Here is a 25,801-nt window from a genome sequence, read left to right as displayed (position 1 = left end):
CAGTCTGGCCCCTTGCTCAAAACAGGTCTAATTGGAGCAGGTACAGCAGTCCTGAACATCTCAAATCCTCTCCTCCCGGCAGCCTGTTTCAGTGTCTTGGTTAAAAAAAACAACTAACTGACTGATCAAAAATACCATGGGATTAAAAATCCTACCGTGTAACTGGAACTTCCCATGTTTCAGCTTGTGTCCTTTGCCTGTTTTGCTGTCAGCATGCGTCCTGTGCAGTCTGGCCCCTGCTGGCCCTATGGGCTGTACTTGGGCCACCCTCACCCTTCCCTTTCCCTGGCTGGCTGAGCAAGAAGGCATCGGAGTCTCAGCTCTGTCTTGTGTGTTGTGTTCACCATCCCCTGACTTTTCTTCCTCTTTTCAGTCAGTAGTGTCCATTTTGTTTAAGCCGAGGGAATAGGGAGTCTCTGAAAAGTGGTTTGGGGCTGTTCAGTTGAGCAGTTTGACTGAGTTGCTAAAAGGTTAGCAGTGCTCTGTATATCCAGGTGGGGGGCTCTGCTAATCATTGACAGGTGAAAAACAGATGATGAGGAATACCTGTTGCTGTGAGCCTGGAGCCATGAGGTTTTTCCATCAGCATCGACCTTTAACTAGAGCTGTGGCCACCAAGAGTAACCACTAAAGGTCCTACCTCATGAATGTGCTTGGCCTAATCCTCCAAAACTGTTTTGTGTCCACCTGTGGCCTTACACAGGTGGAAACCAGGTGCACTGGTGCCTAAGCAACATGCCAAGGTAATCAAGTACCCTTTGGTGAGTGGAACCCAGGAGTTTTCTCCCAGTTGACAAAATGGAAAGAAAAAACAACGCAAGGACTGATGATTAAATGTTGTACCTGTAGTCTCTGGAACACAGTGCCACAGCGTATTATTGAGAGCTTAGCAAGTATTTGTATGTGTAACGAAAATATCCCCTGATAAAGTGAGCACATACACAAGGTAGACGTTCTTTTTTTTTCATGCTAATACCTATAGGTAAATACATTTCCTCTGTGAGGTTGCCCTTGCAAGTTGTGAACATTTCTGTTATTCCTCCGAAACACACGGCACTGGCATTTTTTGGAAGCTGGGTATTGAAGAAGGCTGTGTGACCCCGTTTCAGCCACTTTCCTGTATTAAAAGGACTTCATCTCTCAGGCTGTGGGAGTCTGTGCTTTGTAATTTAGTCTTTTTATCTCGTTTTGCCATTTAGCTAATTTTGAGGCATAGTGTACTTGAAAGTGGTCGAAACGAGGTGTCCAACCTCCCTTTGAGCACTAGGTGGTGCTCCGATATTTCCAAAGAAGTGGCTCTTGGCGATGCAGTCCCGAGAGCCTCGTTGCATCTATTTGCATGGGATTCTTCATTAATTTTAACCACCTTTTTCATTAAATAAGTCATGCTTTCGCTGCAGAATATTCTAACGTGCTTGGAAAGAGCAGCCACACACCAGAGATGTATACACATGGGAAGGGGAGGATGTGTGCACGCATACTTGAGGCTGTGTACCTGTTCTTCCACATGAATGCCATGCATGTTTAGGTACGATCTTTCACTAAACCTAGTACCCCTTCTATTTTTATCTTTTCTCTGTGTTCATTCTCTTCCTGTAGTATCTGGGGATGGCAGTTGTGGAGCAGGACTGCATTATGCCACGTATTTTCTAGTTACCTAATAACAATGCTGTCCTTGCCTTGCCTGATGTGCTCTCTTATGGCACACTGTAATGACCGAGTTATGGCTTCGAAGCCTGAACATCCCCAGCTCACTGGGGAGAAGCGATGAGCAGCAGTGTGGATCCAGTCCTTGCAGCTGCCGGACCAGCAGAGGTTGCTTGTGGCAGCTGCAGAGCCAGCTGGCTGGGCAGGGACAGCAGCCCTGTTCTGGCTCCTTCTGCAGGTTTCTGCACTGCAACAGAGTCTGCAGAAGTGGGAAAGGAGAGTGAACCAAATGAGCTGCTTTTGCCTTGTTTTGGGGAAAAACAAGGTGGGGGGTTATACTTAAGTAGTCTGGATATTTAATCCATTAAATCTTGCTGTCCTTCTGTGGTCGATGGTTATTCCCATTGGTATAATGGACCTTGGTGATGGTTATTCCCATTTTACAAAAGGATGAAGTGGAAAATACAACCTCCTTTTTGTAAAAGTGCCGAGCATCGAATGCACTAATGCAGGGGATAATCTGCCAAGGTGAAACCAAGCTATTTGACCCAAACCATGTACAGGTTTATTATTCTTCAGTCACTGCCTGCATCGAGCAGAGACCTTCACATCGAGCAGAGACCTTCACATTTAATGCAGGCTGCTCAGAACTGTGATGACAAAAGTCCTCCGCTCTGGAAGAGAAGTAATTTTTGTTAGCTCATCAAAGAAATCTTCATACAATTGACCTGTAAAAGGTCATTGGGAATGGCAGAGTTTAAGAACAGGATTCAAACTACCCACTCTGCTTCCTCTGCCACACAGGATTTTACTTTCTGACAACTTTACTCCTGGGAAGCTGCTGAACAGCTTTTGTCATGAGAACTGTTCACAGCTAACTTGTCATTAGCCTGACAGCAGATTAAAGGGTATATGACCACAACATCTGTGCTAGCTGAGGTCTGGATTTAGTCCACCTACGTTAGAATTAATATTTGACTCAATCTAGGAAAAAAAGTGTGTTAACTTCAGCATTTGGTTAAACAGTAGTGCAGGCAAAGTACTTGCTTTACGTGCCCATAGTAGTGAATAAGAAACCTGTCAGCAGGGTTGTTTGCGTAGTTCAGGGCATCGTAAATCTTTACTGCACTGTTACATGCTCTGACTGTTCAAGCTGGATGCAGCACATTTGGTCTTTGGATCATTCACTCGAACTCCGGGGTGTTAATGCTCACTGGTGTCAGCGGGCCGAGGGACACCCTTAGCTGTGATTCCAAGGCAAACAATTGGTTCTTGTTAAGAGCAATTTTCAGAACCTTATTATAAGCTGAGATAATTTCAAGATGCTGAAGGCATTAGGTTAACCTGAAGTGCTCGTGAGAGCTTTCGTTCAGGATTTTTAGGTGTTTTCCTCTTGAACCTCTTCTTCCAGCTGCCCATAATGGTCTGAGACTTGAACTATTCTGCTGGAAATTTTCCAAACAGCTTCTACTGGGAGTTGAAAGCTGAATGGAAGACTTGAATAAGAATGTGTGGAAAACAAGTTGAAATACTTTCTCAGTCCTAATAAATAAGAAAGCAGACAAATAATAAGCAAACAAACAAAATTAATAAGAATTCAGTGTTCCTCCAAAGAGCTTTTGTTTTGAAAAGGTTGGAAATTGAAAGCTGGAGTTTTGACAGAGGGAAGGTGTATGAAAGGAGACTACCTTTGAGTGTGACTATCAACGTTAATGTTTGGATGAGTTTTGAGCCTTTCAAAACTGTTTTTCCTGTACGTACAATACAGGAAGGGTTGTGTAATGGGATGTGCACAGGTATCTGAGTGTATGTGTAGCCCTGTTGTCCTTTCTGGGGTCACATGCAGACGCTAACCTCTTATTTCAAAGTCAGAGATCCAGCAGCTGACCATGGCAGTGTGAGTTCTGCCACTACTGATGGATTCTGCAAAGCACCTATGCTGCATCCTGAAATATAATTATGCAAGTGCCCCAAGTCTGCGAGATGAGGAGTGTTACAGATGCTTTTCTGAGTCAGGGAACGGCTCTGCTTTCGCTATAATCACTGTCACACTCTTCCTGAGTTGGTGGAGGCAGGTAGGAAAATGCTGAGCACTACTGACTACTACTAGAGAAATTATATGGGACCATGTAATTAAGGAGTACAATAATATAACTTGTGATCTTCAGCTTTATAAAGCACATCATGTAGCATGCATTAAATGGAGAGATACTCCCTTCAAGATGAGGTTTAGCTGGTCTTCTAAAGCTACACTTGTCTTCACGGAGCAGGAGCAGCAGTATGGGGTGCTTCATGTGTTTTAGAGAAATTGCATTCCAACATCATTAGAAAAATACCATGAATCCTATAACTAAGTACTTAATTATAACAGGTAATTGAAGGGGGTTGGAGTTAAGGGTTGAGGATTTCAGTTCTTGACTCTCTTACATGAGAGACTGGAGGGGGAAAGAATAGGTTACACTAATCACGCCTACATACTACATAGAAAGCCTGCAAAATTTGCATAATCTAGTAAAAGATGATTTCTTCCTTAGCAAATTGGCAGAACAGCCAGATAACGTTGTTGTTGTGAGGTGGGAATGCAGATTTCTAGATCTGGGAAGAAAGTTTTGGGTCTTTAGCCTTCTAGGGCTGTGCTCATCGAGAGCCCTGCACATATGGAGTGGATTTATTGAACCAAAATCCCAGTCAAAGGTGACGATTAACTTGGTCAGTGCTACAGAGACAGAAATATCCCCACATTACTTGGCATCAGAAGGTCTGGGCAGCAACACCATGCGCCAAAAGCATGCACATAAGCCAAAAGGCATCTGAGAAGCTGGGTATCAGTAGTAGTGGGAGTCAGGTAACCGGATCTGGAGGAAGTAGCACCTGTTTATGGCTGGGGAAGCGTTCTAAATGCAGCAGTGTTTCACCTGTTTAAAAGATTTCCAGTGTTGATTAAGATTTTTGAAATTTTAACCAATCTTAATTAGTTTCTAATAGTTGTCCAGGACTTCTGTGAAATTTTCATTAGGTAGGATTTGCTTTATACAAGGAGAGGGGGGAAAAAGAGACTTCCAGAATTCACCAGTGAACTTCTGAATACGAGGTTTAGTTTGAGAATTGTCTGTAGTCAAGACATTGCCATGGAAATTGCAGTTGCCAGATGTTTCTCAATTTGAAAGTGATCTTTCTGACTCTGAAGAAAAGCCTGTCGAGAAAGTGGTGGGAGGACCAACAGCAGCAAGGGAAGGCTGTGGAATTGGAGCTACAAAACTTGTACCGGTGCCTGTGGCAGAAACATGGACAGGGGAGGAGGAGGAAAATGAGATTTGAGAGACAGCTAATTGAGAGCTCTATCTGCACAGTGCTGTGGATTTATGTTGTGCCTGGAAAATATCCTGTATTAAAGGAACTGTGAAGGATAGAAGATGGGTTGAATAGCACAACATAATAAGCGTGCATTGCTGAGGATTCATTTTGGGTCTTAAGGTGCATTACAATGCTGAAAATGAGAGCACTTTCTGCCACTTAAAATGCTGTTCGTTAAATGCCACCAGTATGTTTGAAGTCTTGTTTCTTGCAAAATTGTCACCAACATTTAATGGCTTGGCTGTTTCTGTACCTTTTTTTCCCTTTCCCTTTTCTCTCCTAAATGGATATTTTTCTTTTAAAGAATTATTGGTGATAGGAAATTACTCATAATGTACAAATGGAATTTTTTGTACAGCTGCTTTCAGCCTACTTGCCTCAGAAAAAAACAAAGTTTATGTGATTTCAGTCTGCATGTTATGTGTATCTGACCACTGTCTTGTGTCCTCCCTTTTCTCCCCAGTAAGTCTGAAGTTACTGGCAGATTTCAGGCAGAGGGATAATGATGTTCCTCCAGGTTTCACAGTAATGCAAAGAGGGAAGAAACCTTCTAAGGCATCTTTAAAGAAAGACTTCATTGTGAGCTCAACCCTAGTTACACATCAGAGAGTCCGGGTGGGTTTCAGCCTTTATTAAATGCTTGAGCTGAAGAGAAGTTACAGGTAAAACAGTTGGGGAAGGGAAACAGGAGTAGAAAGAACCAGGGCTCATTATTTCTTGTGTTTGCTTGTCATTTAGTAAGGACAAGTAGTCCTAACGGAAGGCAGAGTGTAGTGGTACAGAAGTGTATTTGCCTAGTACTGTTGCCTTCTGAAGTTGTGCATACAGGCCCTCTTGTTCAATCAAACTGAAGGGCGTACAGTGCCTGGAAACTAAGAAGACAGACATGTTTGATGAAGCAGCAAGTGCTTTGCTCTGTGATAAAGTGACACTCGCTATTTTGCTCACCATTCCTTTGCTCTCTGAAAGGCATCTCGCTGTAGCAGTCCCATCACTGACTGTATGAAAGGGAGTGATACCGTTTGGTTTGTCTAAGCTAGAATTGCTTTACAGCTTTTAGAGTCCCAGTATCCCATTTATTCGTAGAATCACAGAACAGTTTGGATTGGAAAGGACCTCAAAGCCCACCCAGTCCCACCCCCCTGCCATGGGCAGGGACACCTCCCGCCAGCCCAGGTTGCCCAAAGCCCCATCCAGCCTGGCCTTGAGCACCTCCAGGGATGGGGCAGCTACAGCTTCTATGGGCAGCCTGTGCCAGTGCCTCACCACCCTCATAGAGAAGAATTTCTTCCTTATGCTAAATCTCCCCTCTTTTCATTTCAAGCCATTCCCCCCTGTCCTATCCCTACACTCCCTGACAGAGTCCCTCCCCAGCTTTCCTGCAGGCCCCCTTTAGGTACTGGAAGGCTGCTGTAAGGTCTCATTTTCTAACTTCCATCAACCTTTATTTAGCATGTCAAAAGACTGGTCATGATTTTTTTTTCCCCTCTCCTGGGTGAAAACTGTTTGCACAAATGGAGTTGGCCAGCTCATTAAGTATTTTGGCATCTATTAATGTAATTTAGCTTGACGTGTCTTGTTTGATGTTTCAACTTCAACATTTTATGTAACATTTTTGTAGAGACTCCAATTGTTTTAAATGGTTTTGATTTTGCTCTTTCAGCTTCATGGTTTTATCCGCAGGGGACTGTCACATCTGAGATGTCCTTACCCGAAAGAAAAGCACTCCTTGCCCACTGGTTGAGTCCATCTTTAAAGCTCATTGAAGTGACAGCTTTTGTCTGGTGTTCTGAATACATGAGAACACAATGCTACTTGAAAAGCTAGGTGTCCTGTTCCCTGGGGAGGTAACACCTAAAAGCATTCAGCTGAAAATAAAGCAAAGCTGTCTGAATGTTAGAATGGGAGAACACTAAAGCTAATAACAGCGAACAGTTTAAAGCAATAGAAGTAGTATTTCTGGGGCTCTTCAGCAAGCAGGTGTTGCTGTGACAGTGCTTCTACCTGTGGCCTGCTGGGGGAGCATGAGTCTGCGAGTGGCTGCTTTGGAGGAAGGTGGAGATGGATCAGGCTGCAAATCCTGATTCCAGCTCCACAGATTAGGATTTTATCGCTGTCTTTTTCTTTTCAGTTTCTCTGAAGTCCTTTTGTGGTAGAGTTAAATCTGAAGTGGTGATTAGTCCAGGAGATTGAATGATCTGTGAGCTCTGAGGAGCTGTTTCAAATAACTCATAACATGACTTAGATACCCACTGTTAAGAGATTCATCATACATCTACAACAATAACTTCTGGATCCGATTCTGAGAATCTGAGGAAGGCCGCTGGTCAGGTCCCACACTTCAGCCTGTTGTCTGAAGAGCATGAGGCCAACATCTACTGAAGGAAGGCACCAACACATACTGCAATAGTTCTTTGTAGGTTCTACAGAAAAAATAGGAAAGATGAGAAGAAAGATACCTGTGGGCTGGCCATTTCAACAAAGTCTAATTTTTGCCAAAGAAAGTGCTCAGCAAACTTGCATACACTTGTAATTTAGTTATTTATAATTCTAAAAAACGTAAGTACATGTTAGTGCATGTTATAAATTCCAACAGTGCATAACAGTGCATAAGATTACCTTATATTGGAGTCAGATTCATATCTTCACCCAAAAAGTTGTAAATTTTGTCTTTTTGTCCTTTAATACCATCTAATTTTTTATAAAAATATTCTTGCTCTCCCAGAACATTTCAGAGAGTGCCAACAGCCTGGCATCGGAAGCAGCAAGGTTGCTAAATAAATGTTTCTCCTAAAACTGTTGCCAGAATTTTAGGAAGTTTCAGGGCTCTCTTTCCAGAAAGTTTTCTTTCTGTATGAGGAGAAATACTCATTCAGTATGAGGATTGTTCTTGCCTGCTGGCCCAACCTGTTCCCAGTAATTTTCACACAAACAGCTTGATCGCTAAGACCAGTGTTTGAGCACAGCTTTTTCCTGGGACGGCACAGAGTTTTACAAAATACGGAATCAGGAGATCAAGACGGGTCTTTTTGGCTCTGATCCAGCTTCTGCTGAGGTTTTATGCAGTCTTTTTATTGTTTCAGTGGGAGTTGATTCAGGTCCTTTTGATTTGATTTCCCTCAGATCGGATTTCGGAGTCACTGAGTCACCAGGAAAATCGAAGGAGCAGCAGACATGAAGCTACCCACTTAAAACAGCGACGTGCTTTGTGACTCCTAAACTTACAAATACGTGGGCAATGGGCCCTGAGCCTGTGTCAAAATTTCATGCATGCTGCCGCTCCTGATTGCATATATCCCTCAGTAGAGGCAGGATTACTAATAGCTTGTAAAGGTGCACTTTCCAGGTACCTCAGAGCTTTTGTAATTCCAAGAAATATTTGGATAGTTTCATGTGAAATTTCTTGAGTAATAAGCTGAAGGAGTCAGGCTGCATTGCAGGCTGGGAACTGTTTTAAGCACAGGTGGTTGTTCCTTGTCAGCCGGAGATCGTAGAGATTACAGCTAAGAGCACGGATTGGCAAACAGGTAGAAAAATATTAACTTCAGGCTCACTGATGGGACAGAATTATCTCTATAATGAAAAAGAATAAAGTCATATGAAGGGTAAGATCCTAGTAAAAATTCATTGCTTGTATGTTAACATGGGGAATCATCTCAACTGCCCTTCTCTTAGACTATGATGAGGCAGAAATTGCACATGACCAGTAGAAACAAATGGCCTAAAACATGGATTTCCTGTTTACTCCATTGTAAGAGACGAATTTCATCTCTAGGATGAAATTTCTAGTCAAAACTAGAGGGAGAGGACAGAGGTGCTCACCCTGGAACAGTAGAATAGTGTGGTACTCAGGAAGGACCCTGAAGTTGGGATAACTGTATGTTACCAGCTGCATGTTCTGCCTAGCTCAGAGCAGGGGGATAAAATTGTTCTTCCACCTTCCCATGCAACCTCTTTACTCCCTGAGCTGCTGTTGCACCACTCTGTTGTTTCTCATGAGAAGCTTTGGAAGATCTGCTTTTGTTTTACTGCAGAACAGAAGCCCTTTGGAAATCTGCGAGCTTTCCAGGACAAGAGATCATTTCCTGCCCAGCTTACCAAGCGCTCTGCTTTCTGGTTATGAGCTTCCTTGGCAGCCACCTTCCAGACAAACTGTTTCTCCCTGCTGCAGAGTTTTTTATGAGCACAGTTCTGTCAGAAATGCTTAGATTTAGCTTCCAGAACTTAGCTCCATGCTAGCAGAGTGCCTGCTACTCCCATCACTTTCAGAACTAAGTACAATATTTGATTTTTTTTTTTATTCAGCTGTACTTCAATACATGTTTCTCCTGTGCACAGAGCCATAGAATACATACTCCTACTGCATATTCACACATAGAAGGATAAACAAAAAGCCTAAGCTAGCAAAACCTACACATACATCCAAATGCTTTTCCCTGCAGCTTGTGAAAGAAGGAATAAAGAGAAATATTATTCTTTTTGTCTTCGCAGTAGGTGAACTGAGATCACTGATTTCAGTGGCCCTGGATTTTACCATAGAAAGGGACTGCGAAAACTGAACTAAAGACAGCAACCCTGAAACTATCAATATATGAATATAAAGCAGACAGTCACTGCTGGGTTTTCTAATGCTGGTAATTTTTCCACTGATGTGAAAAGCGTAAGGAAAATTATTTCTGTCTCAGTAGGTATTGCTTGGTTAATAGTGTGGTCGTGATCGAAGAGACTGTGTGTAATTGTGATGAGGGTGCAGATACAGAAAGGAATGGAAATAATGTTTTAAGGGGAATTTTTTTGGAGTTAAAAGGTATTCATAAGTTGACTTGATTTGTTGCTATTTGAGCTGTTCATGGTGACATGATTTCACTGGCCCCTAACCACGTCAGCCGTTTCCCCTCTGGTGCACTGAGCAGGACACCACCTGGCAGATCCCCTCTGGTCTCTGATCACCCTGTTCTGGATATGTGTTTTCTCTGTGAGTTGCCTTTCTTAGGAGGAGGAGCAGAAGGCGAGGAGCAGCCCCAGCACGTTTCCCATAGCACCTGCCCGTCTCTGAGACTCCTTTCCATGTGGCAGCCTGGGACACACTCGTGAAGAGTACATAGGAAAGTTGTCTGCCATAGCAGTTATGGGGATTGTGCACTTGAAAGGAAGATGAAAGTAAATATTTGTAAAAGATAATTTCAGGGTTGTGAAGGCTTTATATTCTATTGCAGTCCTTATAGTATGTGATGGGAAGTGGACAGATGTTTGTGTTTGGTATTTGCCTTTGAAATCCTACAGCATTACGTAACTAAACAAAAGGCTCACTTCTCATTTAAAAGGATTTATTATAAGTCTAGTATGTAGTCAATTTTTAAAGCATACAATTTGAAATCGGTTGATGTCTTTGATGAGTTGGAGTGGCAGTTTTACAGCGATGCCTGGGAAGGGCTCATCTGAATGTGTTTGCATTATTGCATTTCGTGATTGCATTCTGGACTGCCTTCTGTCAGTTCTAAGGCTATCCGTATGAATCTCGAATAGTGAAATTGCAGTCCTGTCATGTTTTACATTGTACTTGCTTGGCAGAGTCCGCAGGTTGCTTTTAATATTGAATTTCTTCATGTTGCAGTATGGAACAATCTACCTGTTCACAAATGTAATCTGTTTCAGTTATTTTTCTAATGTTTTCCTGAAGCTTGTAAGCTTTCTTCTGATACGGTTCTCTGCACTTAAAAATGACTTATTGTGATATTTTTATGTCTGTAAAGCAGAGAAAATTCTAGTTATGGCCCAGCTTTACAGATTTAATTTTGATCGTTTTAGAAAACTGTTAGCTCTGTGTGTTTTCCAGATAGAAAATAATAACCAATTCCAATTTACCTGCTAACTCATTCCATTACTGGGCATTTGGGGGTTAGCTCAGCAGTGCTTTCCGAGTCTAAGCAGCCTTTATTACCTTGGGCTTGCTTGCCATCCTAAAAGAAGATAATACAGAGTGGTCATTTCTGCCATTCGGCTAAATAAAAAGCAGTGGCCAGAAGAGCTTGCTAAATAGCAAATGTGAATAGCTCAGACGTTGGGTAAGGTCTCAGAAAATGAATTTTGAATGCATCTTAAAACCAAGGATATGTTAAAAGAAATAAAATTAAAAAAAAAAAGCAGGCCAATTCCTCAACAGACAAGACACCATGCAGTTCCTCACTACAAATGCGAAGATACTGGTGACTAAATGAAAAATCTAAACGCTTGTTCATTGCTTGTTCATCTAAACGTGTTACTTGCCTGAGACAAGTAAACATTTGGATATTTCCAAATTTTTACATAAATGAAAATTAGTAGCTTCTCTGTCAACCGCTACCTAGCAAACATGTTTGAAAGTGATGCTATAATATAAAATTGGTAACGTAAATACAATTGTATCGGTCTTGGTGTTATGAGGAGTGCATCTTCATTTATTTCATTATTTATTTATGTCAGTAGTGCTCATTTGGAGGTAGTACTTGAGGAACAAGAACAGCTTTTCTTTCCTGCAAACCTCTATGGTAGACAGCTGCCTCGAAGTGGTTGTGTGTACCACGCATCCTTGATCAGATGGTGGTCAAATTCATCAGTCAAATGCTTTGTCTTGTCTTCCAGCAGTACGAGTGTATTTAAGATCAAGGGCAAAATTTGTCATTTACTATAATCTGTCAGCCCTCCATGTTGTTTATTGCCAGTGACATGCCTATATGGGAAAACTAAGGTGTGAGTTTTCACTCACAGGAGGTGAGTGAAAAGGAGGAAGGTGTTTGTTCTGGCTTACATGTGTCTAGAACGATGGTGGTAGCAATGAAGACACGAGCAGGACTAGGGTGAATAAGGGCCTGAAACTAGGCTAAGTCTTCAGGGAGTTTTTGTGCAGGATGCTGCACCTAAAACATATGTTTAAGTAATGTCCAAGGCTGTAGTGTGTAGCGCAGAGATAAGGCTGTGCTGCCCCCACCGTGCAAGTCTCCCTGTGTTACAGTCATGTCTTTGTTTTGCAGTGGAGGGCACCGTAAGGGCTGACAGTAGGGTGGGGAACTCGCCTCAACGCCTTTAACTGACCAGACATATGTATTCGTCACACTGTGAAATCCTGAAATTGTTCTTTTTTATCTCATTCTTACCCATCGCTGCTTCTGTTGAGTCTTTAACCTGCAAAATCTCTTATGTCAGTTTTAAGCTGAAGATGTTGAAAGAAAAGCTGCACTGACAACAAAAGCAAGATCGCGGATTTGTTTGGCTTAATGTCTGTAGGCTTCCACTCACCACAGAAGTGATTACGATTCTTTACCTTCTGATGTTCTGGAGTAGGCATTGAAGCCCGTGGGAACTCCTTCTGTCTGGTTGCTTAGTGGGCTGTCTTTGAAACAACTGAAATACTGCTGTTTTCTAAAATCTGAAGGACAAAAAAAGCCTACTTGGCTGCAACTTCAACTCCCAGTTGTACCTAAATGTTTAAGATAAGAGAGTGCAGGTACCTCTAAAGAGTGGAAGCCTGTGATGAGACCATTCTTGCCCTCAGGAGTAGCAATCAGATTTAGCAAGGCTATGGAAAATAGAAACGTAGAGCTCCATCTAGCAGCTCTCAAACAACTGGTATTGTAGGACCAATAGCTACCAAACACACACCACTAAGAGGTGCTGGAGCTGCACGTCCATGTGCACTGCATCGCCTTTGTGCTTGCTTCCCCGAAGGATGAGTGGAGACAAGCTAAGCATGTAGCTACAGTTTCATAATTATTGCAGTCTACCTTTCAGGTCACACTCTGTAATGGCAGAAAATGAGGTGGTGTAAATGAGATCAAGTTGCTTGTGCTTTATGTAAATTTCAGGCATTTAAGTAGTGAATTGAACTAATGTCCTTAGCTTGAATATGTTTATCTCAGCATTAACAGAAGTTCAGGTATCACTGGTCAGGAAGAGGAAAGTGTTTTCCTGACAGTTGTGTGGGAAACACGTTAAAATTCAGTATTTTCATTGTGAGCAAACACACTTTTTTTAACATACCAAAGCACATCAGATACCTGCCTCAATTTCACAAAATTAGGAAGTCTAACAAGAACTGCTACAATAATTCAGATTTAATGGGTGATGAAATCAGAATAAGATTTGAGATTGCCTGGAAAACTGCCATATTGTTTTTATCATACTTGAAAGATGAGAACTGACAAGTGAAAAGATGTCACCAGCTGTGTTAAGCAGATGAAGTTGTGCAGGCTATGCATTTACTAATGACTTTTTTGATTTTTCTGATAGCAGATGCAAGGAAGTTTATTATTAATTATTATTATTACTATTACTGTTATTGCTATTTGTATATTTAAAAACATGTATGGTTGCTCTGATAGCCCTCCCATTTTTGTTTCAGAGTCAAGATGATAGATACGCTTTCACTGCTGAATGGTATGACCCAAATGCTTCACTCTTTCGGCGTTATGAGCTTCTCTATTATCCAAAGGATGGATCAGTTGAAATGGTAAGAATAAAAGAAAAATAACAGTTATTATAAGTACAATATCCAATTAAACAGTCTGTAAAATGGAAGGCCACTACCTATGCCAATTAATTTTCCAGGTAATGAAAATGTAATTTAAGATGTACCTTGCTCTGTTTCTAAAACCAAACAAAAAGCAAAAACACTAGGTCACAGTGGAGCACGTGGAAGAGCTTCCACGTTAATGATTTTTACCTTAAATCTTATTTTGGCGTGGAGAGATTCATTTTCACAAATCTGTTTTCATTCAGTCTCTACTTGGGTTTTAGTATTGGAACTAATTTGTGCTAACCTACTGCATGAGAAACACAAATTGAAGCTAATTCCAAGCAGGAAAATAAGCTTCAGCTGAAATTCCAGAAGTCTCTGAAGAGTAAAATGTTAAAAAAAAAAAAGAAAAAAAAGAAAAAAAAAAAGTTATCAAAACAGAAGAAATGGTAAACTACTCTTAATTTGGTTTTAAAGCAAACTACTCTTATTTTGGTTTTAAAGCAAAGAAGGATATTTCAGACAGTGGGATCCAAATCTTTTCATCAGTGGTGCTTGCTTTTTGACTTATGGTTCATACAACAAATCCCCTCTGTTTATTAATAGGTTAAAACAAGGATGTTGCAGAAGCAGGCACATATATAAAGATGAAGTATGGATAGTACAGATTATCCTAGTAAAACAGCCAATTCTTTGTGCTGCCTTTTAGGAATGGGTGAATGGTTTTGACTAGTCTTTTCTGATTTTTAATGGTGATCTAAAGGTCTGAGAGTAGACTAGGTTTGGAAATTCACACTTCTAAATTTCATTACGAAATTTTTGTTTTCCTGCTGTAAGTATCAAATGCAGAAATCAGAAATAAGAAAACTAACAAAATGTGCCTTTTCTCACCCAAACAGTTGCGTACTGAAACCGTGGTACCCATCAGAGTGAGGAGATGCACTTTGAACTTTTTACTGATAGTCTCTTCAAACAAACTCTACCATGATGTTGTCCCTTTTAAGTTAGTTATTTGTATGATGTCTGTGTGCACAGCTGTCAAAATGTGAAGATTTTTTTTTCCCAGAGACAGTTTAGCTAATCAGTCAGGAGCCGTAATAATCTTCCTACACAACCATGTGTAGGCTGACAAAATTGTTGTTCATTTCACCTAGATGTCTCAAAACCAAGAGCTTTCAAGGTGTTCTTGAGCTGTCTTAACACTTTCTGCATCAAACATTTTTGACTTGGTAGAGCAGCATTTTGCTATTGTGCTCTCATGTTAAGAGAGTTCTGTGTGTTCACAGTCATGAGTACACAGACTTCGTATGATCGAGACAACCATTAAAAAAGCAAAAATACTTGTAACACCTCTATAGAAAGAATTTTTGTGTGAGTTTGTGGACAATGATTAAATTTAGGATTGCCTTCTTCCCTTCTGGGTCTTTTTTTTTTCTTTTTTTTTTTTTGTTCTTTTCAGTTTCTCTGAAATTTGATGAGTCTTTCTTCATTACTGTCAAATTCTTCTGCATCTTTTGGTGTCTTCCCAAGAGATGATGACTGCCCACCCTTACCTCTAACATGCTTTAGGAGAAGGGAGGTAATGGATGTGAGCCTGCTTCTCCCTGCTTAAGAGAGATACTGATAGATCACCTTTCCTACTGTTGCAGTGATAGCTCTTCTTTATCACACACCTCAGCTGAGGGTGGAATGGAGCAATTGAAGGCTTATGTTATGTCAAATCCTCAGCTTTTATTTTCTTTTTTAGTTCTTCATATCTTGGTTGATCCTGGAAAGGAAAATTGCAGTGGGAATAACATGACAAGTTTCCAGCTTGCCTTGCAGCCATTAGAAAACAGCACAGGTTTTTGTCCAAGAACAGCAAGCAACTGTTGTGATCAGACTGGATGCCTTGACAGAGATGTGCCCAACTGTCCCAAGTTTTCTGTAGTTAATAACTCTCATAGGAAATTCCTAAAGGCTGAACAACTTTTCTTTCTACAGAAGATTTTCGAAAAAGAGAGAAGTCTTTAAAATGAACATGTACTTAGCAGAGAACTATTTTATTTTGGGTAATTAACCTGTGCATGTACATGAGAGAAGGGTGAAAAAACAATCAAATTTGTCTCACATCTCTTCTGTTGCAGTTTATAATTTGCCTTATAAAAAGGTATTTTAAACAGATCCAAAATTCCATTCTAAAGAATTGTTAAACACGGATAGATATCTCTCTTGTTTCTCTTCCTATCTTCATCTTCTGCTTGAGAAGAAAGAAAAAGCTGGGGAGGGTGCCTTTCTAGCAACTGTTAGTGAAATAACCAAGGAAATGTTCAGATTTTTAGTCAAGATGTTGAAGAATTTTTATGTTCAATTCAGTTAATAGGATTCCTGGCCAAGTCTAGGAAAAAACAAGTAGCTGAATTCAAGTGATTTTTTTTCCCAGTATGTTATTGTTTCATTTACCCCTATGTTTGTAACTGAAGGGCACGCAGTAGGATTGGGGAGGGTTGAAGATATTTCAGCAGGGAAGGATTCTTCCTTGTAATTCTGCCTCAGCAGAAGGAAGCATCCAAATAACTTATATTCTCTGATCTCCAAAGTTTTAGCTGTTCTGGAAAAGCTCACAATTCATCTAGCTCAAGCCTAAAACAGGAGATGAATTCAAACATTTCAGAACATGGAGTATGTAATTTTACTGATTTATTTTTTTCTCCGAGGCTTACAGGAATGAAGTTTTCTTTTAATGCTGTTCTAGTTTGTATACCATTGCAATGGAGGACAGTACACATAAATGAAGAACAGAAAAGGGGAAGTTTAGCCTGAAGAGGACAAAAATTTTCCTTTCATAGGATTCCATTTCTCCAGGAAACTGAAGGGATCTGTAATATTGACATGGAGCAGAGAAGAGTGTGTTCATCAGGTTCTCTTTTGTGCTTTGCCAGCCCATCCAGAAAACTGCACATTACCGTCTTGCTACTTGCTGAGAAAGATGATACAAAGCTGAATTATCTTGACAGGCATTTGAGCTTGCAGCTCTAGGCAGTGAGAACTTCTCAACCTAGTGCTGCAGCCATCCATCCATCCCTAATTCAGAGTCTTATGCAGCCAAATAAAGCGTAGTATCACTGGAACAATGCCCTGAAGAGGAGACTTGCCACAGACAGTGTGCATCATGGTCTTTACTGGTGTGAGCCGTTGGCCTGTGAAACAGCACAGATCTGCTAGGGGGAAATTCTCAGTGAGACTGGGCAGAGATATCCATAGGCACGTGAACCATTTATCACAGTTTGAATTAGCACGAGCAAATGGTAAAATAAAAACTGCAAAGACAGCTGTCACTCTGAGACTATTTAAATGGAACAAATTTTTAATCGGGTTTTAATCTTCTAGGCATTCCCAGGACGCATGCAAGTTCAAATGGTTAGGAATTAAATCAATTTAGTGATAAGATTCAATCTCACTGTACCATGGAAATTTCTGAAAGTTGAGTAAAAATTATGTTGAGTTTGCCTACAGCTTAGATCTCTTGCTAAGGTAAATCTTAACCTTTTCTCTGCAGTATGATGTGAAGAACCATCGCACCTTTCTGAAGCGCACCAAATATGAGAGCTTACACCTTGAGGATTTATTTGTGGGCAACAAAATTACAGTTTTTTCTCGTCACCTTTCCTTAGTGGACTATGGAGATCAATATACAGCACGCAAGCTGGGGAGCCGCAAAGAGAAGTAAGAATACCTGTTTTTTGAAATCTTACTTTGTGGTTGGGGATTCAAAGTAGTTGTTCTTTGCTGGAAATGAGATAAGATTTCTTTATTGTGGTGAGAAGATGAATTACTCACAGGTTTTCATGCAGTTGGAAGGGATCTGGCATACTGATGGCTGGAGGAAAGCAAAGTGTTCCCTGCTTGTAGGAAAACCCATGATTGTCCCTCCCACGTGATAAATCTTCAAGGCCAGCTTATCCATGGTGTCAAGTGCTGCCTCCTCCAGGTCTCTCAAAAGAGGAGAGGCTGAGGAGAAAAGCATGGGCTCCAGTTCAGCTTTGTTACTCCCCTCAGAGCAGGCAGCAACAGTATTGTGATTTCTGTATTCTCTTGGGGCAGTATTGGTGTGGTAACCATGATGCGTGCTGCGCTTTGAAGTCCTGAATCTTGCAAAACTATCACCCGTCTCCCGGGAGTCTGTGCACAAACCTAGCACCTTACCAAACAGATCTACTCTGTGTTACTGAACAGTTACTCTGTTCAGTAGTAACTGAAAACAGTAAAAACAGGAATGAGAGTCCCGTTCTCCATTGCTTCTCCAAGCATGGATATGTTTTGTTTGTTTGTTTGTTTTTTCCTGAGAATGTTTTCAGCATTTCCTGAAATGCATCATGAGGATGGGAAGAGTAGAGTGGGAGTGTCAATAAAATCGTCAGGCTTGTTTGTTATGACAAATTTCATTTATAATGGGTAAAGGTAAGACTCATTGTCTCTTTTCATTTGAAAGACTTGCTTTGGGAAGGACATTAAGAGCCCATCCAAGAATAAAAATATCATGAGAGACTTAATAAAATGACAAGAAGATTACTTTACAAGGAATTTAAATCTGATTTGATTGCACTGCAGGTAATTTCTGAATTTGCAAATGAGAAATTTTCTATAATTTATGTAATTTGCTCCAGCTTCTTTTTGAAAAGAGTACAGGATATTTTCTTAGGTATGATGTTCCAGGGAGCCCTATTCAGCTCGTTGCTTGTTCCCTCCAACTATGTGGGCTTATTTTGAGCTCTTTTTGAAGAGGTGTAAATAACTGGGCACACAGGAAGAGCTGCAAGTTTTAACACTCTTCTTAGTCTTAACCTCACAAAAACATTGACTTGGAAATGACTGCCTTAAGTTTCCAGAGGGAGTTCTTCAGGTACTTTTTCTTCAAACTGGAGTTGGGAATGGTGGAAGAGTAGCAAAGCAGGTAGAGAATAGCAAAGGAGGGCTTCCGTATGTGTTACTGCTCTCGGTGTGCCTTGTTGGAGCCTTGGGTAGATTACATCTGTCTTGTTTAGGGTTTTTATATCAATGTAACTTTTTATAGCTGTGTATTTTCTGCTCTGCCTAAACTAGCATAAGCCCTGGTGCTGATGCAGTTAAACCAAGAAAAAGTAGCTTGTGATAAAATGGCATGTTCTTCTCATCAGGGAAGCTATATGTGTCTACAGCAATGCTGCAGTCAGCAACACCAGAGTTGTGTCAGTGAGGTGGTCCTGGGAGAGTGGGTGAGGTTTTACACTGCTCTACAAAAGGAAGGAGGGAATTTATGACATGTCAGCTGTTTGGAAAACATTTTAGGAATGTCGACTGAAAGATAACATAGATATGCAAGTGGTGTTACATATTCAGAATGGCCTAGGGGAACACAGTGAAAGGCGTCTTAAACAGGCAAGGGATCCTCAAAATCTGCTTTCTTCACAGAAGCTAGCTTTCACTGGGTAAACAGGGTCATAGTGAAGGAGCCCTTGGGCAAAATGGTTGCATGTGGGGTGTTTGTCCCTTTGGCCTGGGCCTAGCAGCCTTTACAGCAGCTATTAGAGCTACTACTTAAATAGATACAGTAAGATTAACACAGTACATAATAATTCCAAAGATAATTTGTAGTTGAAATTCTACTAATGATTTTGTAGATGTCATCTGAAGAGAAACATTTCCCTTTTCTTCCCTTTGTGCTGTACAAGACTACTTGTAGTTTATTTTGACTTCAGAGGTACAGTCGTTGGTGACTGAATATGCACGGAGACAGGGCCAGAAAAGACCCATAAAGAAGAGTGAGAAATGTACATTAAAAAAAAAAAAAAGATTTTTCAATTATGGGCCTTTGTTTTTTTCAGAAAAGCAAGTGTGACTCTAGGTACATGAGGCACAAAACAGATGTATTGAGAGACCAGTTTTTACACAGGCCCTTTCTTGATTTAGGCTAATGACAATTCAATGACAGTTCAATGACAATTCAATATAGCTTCAGATTGTTACACTTATTTTTCTTCTGTCGTGGGTCAATTTTTAAAAACAGCCATATTTGATTGTTTTTCTTCCCACTCCCATCTCAGTGCATTGTAAGGAAAGGATCACAAACCATGCCCAAGATGGGTAAGTAAGCACATGCTTGCCTACCTATTACTTACCCATAAAAGTGATTTCTGTTTCTCTGGTCTTCCAGTTGTGATCCCAGGTGGTTGTAACCTGACATAAAAAATTGTCTGACTAGTGTGTCCTTTCTAAACAGACTATACTCAGAGTCAGCTAATACCTTCGTTTTTGAAAATTGTATGAGAAAGCTTGTGTCTCTACCAGAAATACTCAAATTCTTTTATGATTGGATATGCTATTAATATGCTTCCAGTCATTGACATAATTAATGGTTCATCCCCTACCAGACATAAGCTACTGTACATGCATAAGTCCTATGATTAAGTAGATCTCACAGGCATAGCCACATCATGGGTTGTGCACCATTCCTTTGATCACTTCTCATCTTCTGTTTTTTCAGTACTCACTGGAGTACTGTCATCCAGTCCTTCTGAAAATGTAAGTAAACATGCTTAATTCTTTCTTCTTTGTTCCTAGACATAAAACTGTTTCAAAAAGTACTTTGCAGACTGCATCACGTCAAACCACAAAAACATATTGCTAATTAAAACTAAAAATAGGGCACATGAATCAAAATTCAATCTCAGAAACAGTCTTCAGCATCCTGAATTATGCTATTTCTTACCCCATGTGTCTCTGAAAAGCTCATACTGAAATGTTACAGTTTATACAGCAGTGCTCGAGAAAAGATAATAAAGGAATTGCTCAGTGCAGTATTTATTAATGTCTTCTAGGGAAATTACTTGATAATGTAATGCTTCATTACATATTGCTAGGAATTACAGTTTTACTGGAAAGCTTGAAATTAGAAAAATAAGGGTCAGTTTATTTCTAGTATTAGCAGTCTGTGCTGAACAGCCTGTGTAGTAACATAGATTTAAAAAAAGTTCCTCAAGGAAATGCAAAGTGCACTGGAGATCTTATTCCAGTGATTTGATCCTTGGTGTTCATGGTAAACGAGAAAGTTGAGAGCCTCTTAGGCCAGGGTGCACATCATGCCTTGTGTGACTGACTGTGTGTGCACATCAGTCTAGCACACAGCTGCTCCCCCTCATGTGCCTTGATTCACATGGCACATCCTGTCATATGATAAAGTGTCCCAAAACGTAGTGGAGCTGTGATATCCTTGGGAAAGGTGTTGAGCAGTCTGTGGGCCATATGAGTTATGCTGGTACGCTTTCCTGTACAGTGGCCAGAGGTCAGCTTTCCTGGTCTGAAGACAAGGCTAAACCAGTTTTGGTTTACACTGATGGACTAAAGCATAGGCTCAGCTGACTACTCTAACGCAGTATCTGCTAACTGCCTGCCTACACCTAGTCCACAAGCCTTTTGGGTTATTTTTCCCAACAGATCTGGGCCTATGCTGAACTGTGTAAATTAGTTTTCTGATGCTTGAGGAAATCTATGCTTCTTTCTGAGCCGTGAAGGTCATCTATGCCTCTCGCTTGCTTTCAGATGAAACGTTACATGCATTCAAATTTCCCTCTTTCCATTTCTTGGCCCTGACATCTCCCTTCCTTTACACTTGCTGTAGAGCAGATAGTCTGTCTATTCTCAAAGCATCTGACAATCTCATGTCACTTGAGGTTCAAAGTAAATGTAGTGAAAGTTCATCCATTTCCTGTAGCCTCAGCATATTTGCTCTCACTGGAATATGTTGCTGCAAACCTAGGGGTTGCTTTCTGCGCTATGCTGGTAAATAAAATGAGAAATTTGCAGTTATTTACCTTGCGTTTATGGAAGTACTGCAATAAAAAAATCTATCTTGGGTAGCCTTCGTTATTGGAAACAGTGTAAAAGATGGAAAGAGCTCTTTAGGATTGTTGGAGACGTGGAGTCTCAGAGATACGGGGCTGAATAAATCATCTGTTGATTTGTAAGCTGAGCACATTTGAAGCTGACTCACCACAAGATGAATGCAAATAGAAAATGCCATTTTACAGACCTTCTTTCTGTGCGTGTTACTTTTGATTAATAATACGTTTAGTGCTGATGGTATACTTGGTCCAATGCAAAGCACACTAATAAAACTGTCCTAGCCTTGGGGATGTACAGTATAAAAAGATAATTATTGAGAAGACAGGATGTACTTGGAAACAAAGATGTGGGGGAGACTGTAGAGATTTTGGGATTGGTCTCCCTTAGAATATAGCTGTCAGTCAGTAAAAGAGATGTAAAACCTCCCTTCGTAACCTTTTATTGTGCCTGTTAACAGTGTCAGCCAGTTGACATTCCAACTGCATAATATCATGAAGTGTATGTACCGTGCTAAGCACAATTTGATCCTCTTCTCACTGGGACATCCAAATATTTAAAAAGTAGTAATAAAACAATCATTTCACTTTGAGTTTTATGGTAGAGACACATGTTTAAGTAATATTTTTAGAGAGAGAAGTTTAACAGCTTTTTATGTATGTAATGATTTACATAGGGAGCTGAGCAAGGTTAAGGAGAAGGAAACAAATGAGTTATGTTCTACCAAAGAGCAGGGAGTGGGGAGCATAGAGAAATTACCTGTCCTTACAGCAGGAGAGAGATGTGCTTCAGAAATTTGATAAATCTATCATACTTCCTCCTGACGGAATATTCCTCATACCTTTTGTGCACCAGGAAACAGTTCTTTTCTATCTGTTGTTAAAGATCAATTGTGAGACTGTGAAGTTACCAACTTTAGATGTTTCCTTGGATCCTTGCAACTGAAATCCCTGAATAAAATCTCTCAGACAAATTGCACTTAAAAAGCAATTTAGGTGTTAAATTATGTGGATTCTGTGGGAAGAATGTCAAAAAAACAGACAAGTTTTCAGCATGCAAGGAATTCCTCAAGTCTGAAAGAGAAGCAGCAAACTTCGAGTGTTGATTGTGAAACAGTTGCTCCGAGCTTGGGGTAGGAAAGGTAGCTGTTACTGCGGAACAGAGGTACACACCACTTCAGGAAGCAGCCAGATTGTTTGCTCTCAGAGTGAGGGGAGAAGCCAGCAAATAGTGATCCCTGGTGGAACACTGTGGGCTGACTTGGCTTAGGAGCCATGGAAATTGGACTGTGCAAAGCTCATTCTTATCAGAATAATGTCTTGCACAGGCATTCAAGAACAGCGTGGAAATTGATGAGACACTGGGGCTGGGATGCTTAACTGTGGCAGAATTTCTCTCTTTGATGTGATGTTTTTCTGTCTGAATATAAACTCGACATGCACACTAAAAGCTTTAAGGAAAGAAGTGTTGGCAGTTTCTCTTCTATTTTTTTTTTTTCTTTTCCAGAACGCTGGCTTTGATTAAACCTGACGCAACACCCAAGATTGGAGAGTTAGTAGATATCATTATTAATGCAGGATTTACAATAACTAAGGCCAGAATGATGATGCTTTCAAGGTAAGGAATTTTTAAGGTCAGCTCTATTGTATCTAAATATTCTTTGTGCAGTTAAGGCCATTCTTTGTAGCTATCCCATGTTGTTCCACACATTAAATCCATTCCAGTGAGTAATAAAGGGAAGACTCATCTGTTTCATAATCATGTGTAGGTTTCTGAAAGCATGTAGAGAATTAAGTTAAGTATTACAGAGTTCTGTGCAAATGAGTATGGGTGATTAAATATAGAATGTCTCTGGATGAATCCAAGGTGACTAGCATTACTTTAGCAATTCAGTAGTGTTTATTACCCACACGTCTGTATGTGCTCACCTCATGGATTCCTGATACAAACCATGCTGCTGATTATAATTCAGTTGTCTTAAAAGGAGTGAGTTTCTTCACTCTTAGTCAATCCATCATCTTAATTTCTGCTCCCACAACCTTGCTTGCTTTTTAATGACTAAAAGTCCCAGGCAAAGCAAGTGATCTTCTGATCTCAATGCAGGGTTGAACAGAGTTTACTCATGCATCTTTCTACTCCTCCCCACCCTTTGCTGCTTTCCACCTGCCTCACTCAGCCACAGGAATATGAGAAAGCATTTTGCAGAGGAAAGAACACAGATGGTTAATTTACCCTAGAAGAATTCCTCAAGGGTACCATACAATTTCTCAGTTGCTGCTTTGCCAAACCTGTTGATATATAACATCTTTCTCAAAAGAAAAGCTATCCGTATTAAATAATATCATTATAATGGATTCTTGTGGTTTCTATGTGAGGTCAGTAGCAATTTTGCCCCAGCTCAAAACCTTTTTGGCTTTTTGAAATCCTGATAAAACAACTATGTGACTCCCTCCTCCTGACTCTGTGTTCATCTGCTGCAGTGTTTGATACTGGTCCCAGATCCTCCCTCAAACAACTCCCATTCATGAGTTCAGGTTTGTAACACCAATTTAGAATTCACAATGTCTTTCAAGCTAGCATTTTTTGGCTTGCTCTCCTGCAGTCTGAGATATTTGATCCTGAAGTGTTGGGTGGTTCTTTATTTCAGTTTCTGAGAACTTGAAGAACTGTTGAGCCAAGTCGTGTGACTTGAAGGAAATGGAAACTTGGAGATTTAAACTTTTATTGCCTATTACTATTTAAAATATCCCTGCTCGTCTTATAAAATTGAAAATAATGATTAATAAGCACCAGATTGAGCTGCAATACTGGATATATTTAAATACTATATGAGAGTTTGTGGTTTCTCTGCATAATATATACTTTGTTTCTTGTGACTATGCCATTTTAAAATGATAAAACCATGGCTTTGCCAAAGTCTTCTCCCCCTGAGAAGATCCGTCATGCTTGTTCAAACTGTCATCATCTATTGCTTTCTGTAAAGAAATTATTACTGACATTTATCTGGCAATCTCTGTTAACTTGATTCATGCCTTCTGTAAAAAATGTAGCCAAGATATAAAAGTGAGGGCAGGCACCTGCTTTGATAGGTCAGCTCTCTAGTCACCTAAGTTAATCATATCTCAGTTGAGTCTGCTGAGCCTATTATTCCCACATGAACACTGTTTTCTTTATAAGCAGAGAAATAACGAGTGAGATGAAATGAAAAAGGAGCTAAGCTATACAGCACAATTGCAATTTTGTATTTCTTGAAATAGGAATACTTAACTGAGTAGTAGAGCTCAATTTGTTTCAGAAAAACATCCCGCAAATATTTCTTCATGTTCAGAAATAATAATACTGAGTACTGCATACTTTTTCCCATTTGCTTTCCAAAGTTATTCAGTGAATTAGTTTCAGAAGAGGATATTCTGATGAAGTAGTGAATTGGAAGCAAAAACATCCAGACTAATTTTCAGAGTATATGTTTGAAGCTTCAGATCGCAAGAATTCCAGTGACTAGCGTAATTTTTGAACAATGTCACTGCCTGAGTTACGAAATGGAAGGAAAGCATGTTATCTGTGTAGTCAATGAAAATCTTTTGAAGTTTGAATGGCCCATACTTACATGGAACTGAAACTATTCACTTTCAATGTGCAGGCACTCATTTAGTTAAAAAAAAAAAGTAAAAAAGAAAAAAAAAGTTGAGGCTGTTCAAATCTTTGTCGAGGTTAAGAAAATTGAAATATTTTTAGGTTCTTTTTTAGGTTATTTCTTTTCTCTGGTAATATCAGGCTTAAGTCTGGACTGCAAATGGAGAAAGATATGAAAAGTTGCACAGCAGATGATGGTATTTTGACTTCGTTCAGACTTTGAGTCTGTTGTTTGGAATACATGCAGGTCATTTATTTCAGTTGAGGGGGCTGCTCAAAGTGAGCAAGATCATGGAGACCTGAAAATTTCAGAAGACTGTTTCTGTAGGTAAAAAAAAATTTCAAGATGGGACTCTATCAGTCTCTCTGCATCTCTGCTTTGATTGTGAGATTTGTACCCAGACTAAGGGTGGGCAATATTGCTTGCTTTCAGCTGCCAGTCCACCTGCAGAGCTTGTCCATCTCCACAAATTCCCACTTCAGAACATGGTACACACCAGGACTGTACACACCTGGAGCAAGCCAAGACCAAGCCTGCACTTCCAAACTGGAACTTGGAAGTTGCAGTTGCAAAATAACAGGGCTAGACTTGAAAACCCTTGTGGATTCTTCTAGCTGTTGCCATGCGGAGGAAGCAGTGGATGTAGCAAGAGTTAAACACGGGAAGCAGCTAAGGAAAAAGCAGGAGGAGAGTAGGCTGGCTACCTGCAGCAGGTGTAAGGTGGAAAGCCAAAGAATGGTGTGCCCACAGGTGGATGGAAAGTGGGTCTGCACCATGGTCCCTGAAACTTGCATAGTCCTGCTAGCTGAGCGCAACAC

At 40.4% G+C, this 25,801-nt stretch overlaps 1 protein-coding gene across 5 annotated transcripts in view; it reads left to right on the top strand.

Moving 5' to 3' along the window:
- NME7 (NME/NM23 family member 7) overlaps window positions 1-25,801 on the top strand; it is a 92,524-nt gene that overhangs the window by 4,898 nt on the left and 61,825 nt on the right. For 4 of the 5 annotated variants that reach the window (XM_068696369.1, XM_068696358.1, XM_068696351.1 and 1 more), the window contains 3 exons: window positions 13,379-13,486; window positions 17,031-17,197; window positions 22,856-22,966. In XM_068696369.1, coding sequence (XP_068552470.1) covers window positions 13,379-13,486; window positions 17,031-17,197; window positions 22,856-22,966 — 386 coding nt within the window. Of the gene's footprint in view, window positions 1-1,504; window positions 1,529-13,378; window positions 13,487-17,030; window positions 17,198-22,855; window positions 22,967-25,801 lie in introns of those variants that run through there. The other variant, XM_068696385.1, reaches the window with a different exon arrangement.

This window comes from Anas acuta, chromosome 1 (assembly GCF_963932015.1).
Source record: "Anas acuta chromosome 1, bAnaAcu1.1, whole genome shotgun sequence".
NCBI lineage: Eukaryota > Metazoa > Chordata > Aves > Anseriformes > Anatidae > Anas > Anas acuta.
The sequence above is the reverse complement of the archived record's forward strand: the minus strand, read 5'-3'. Positions and strand labels throughout refer to the sequence as shown.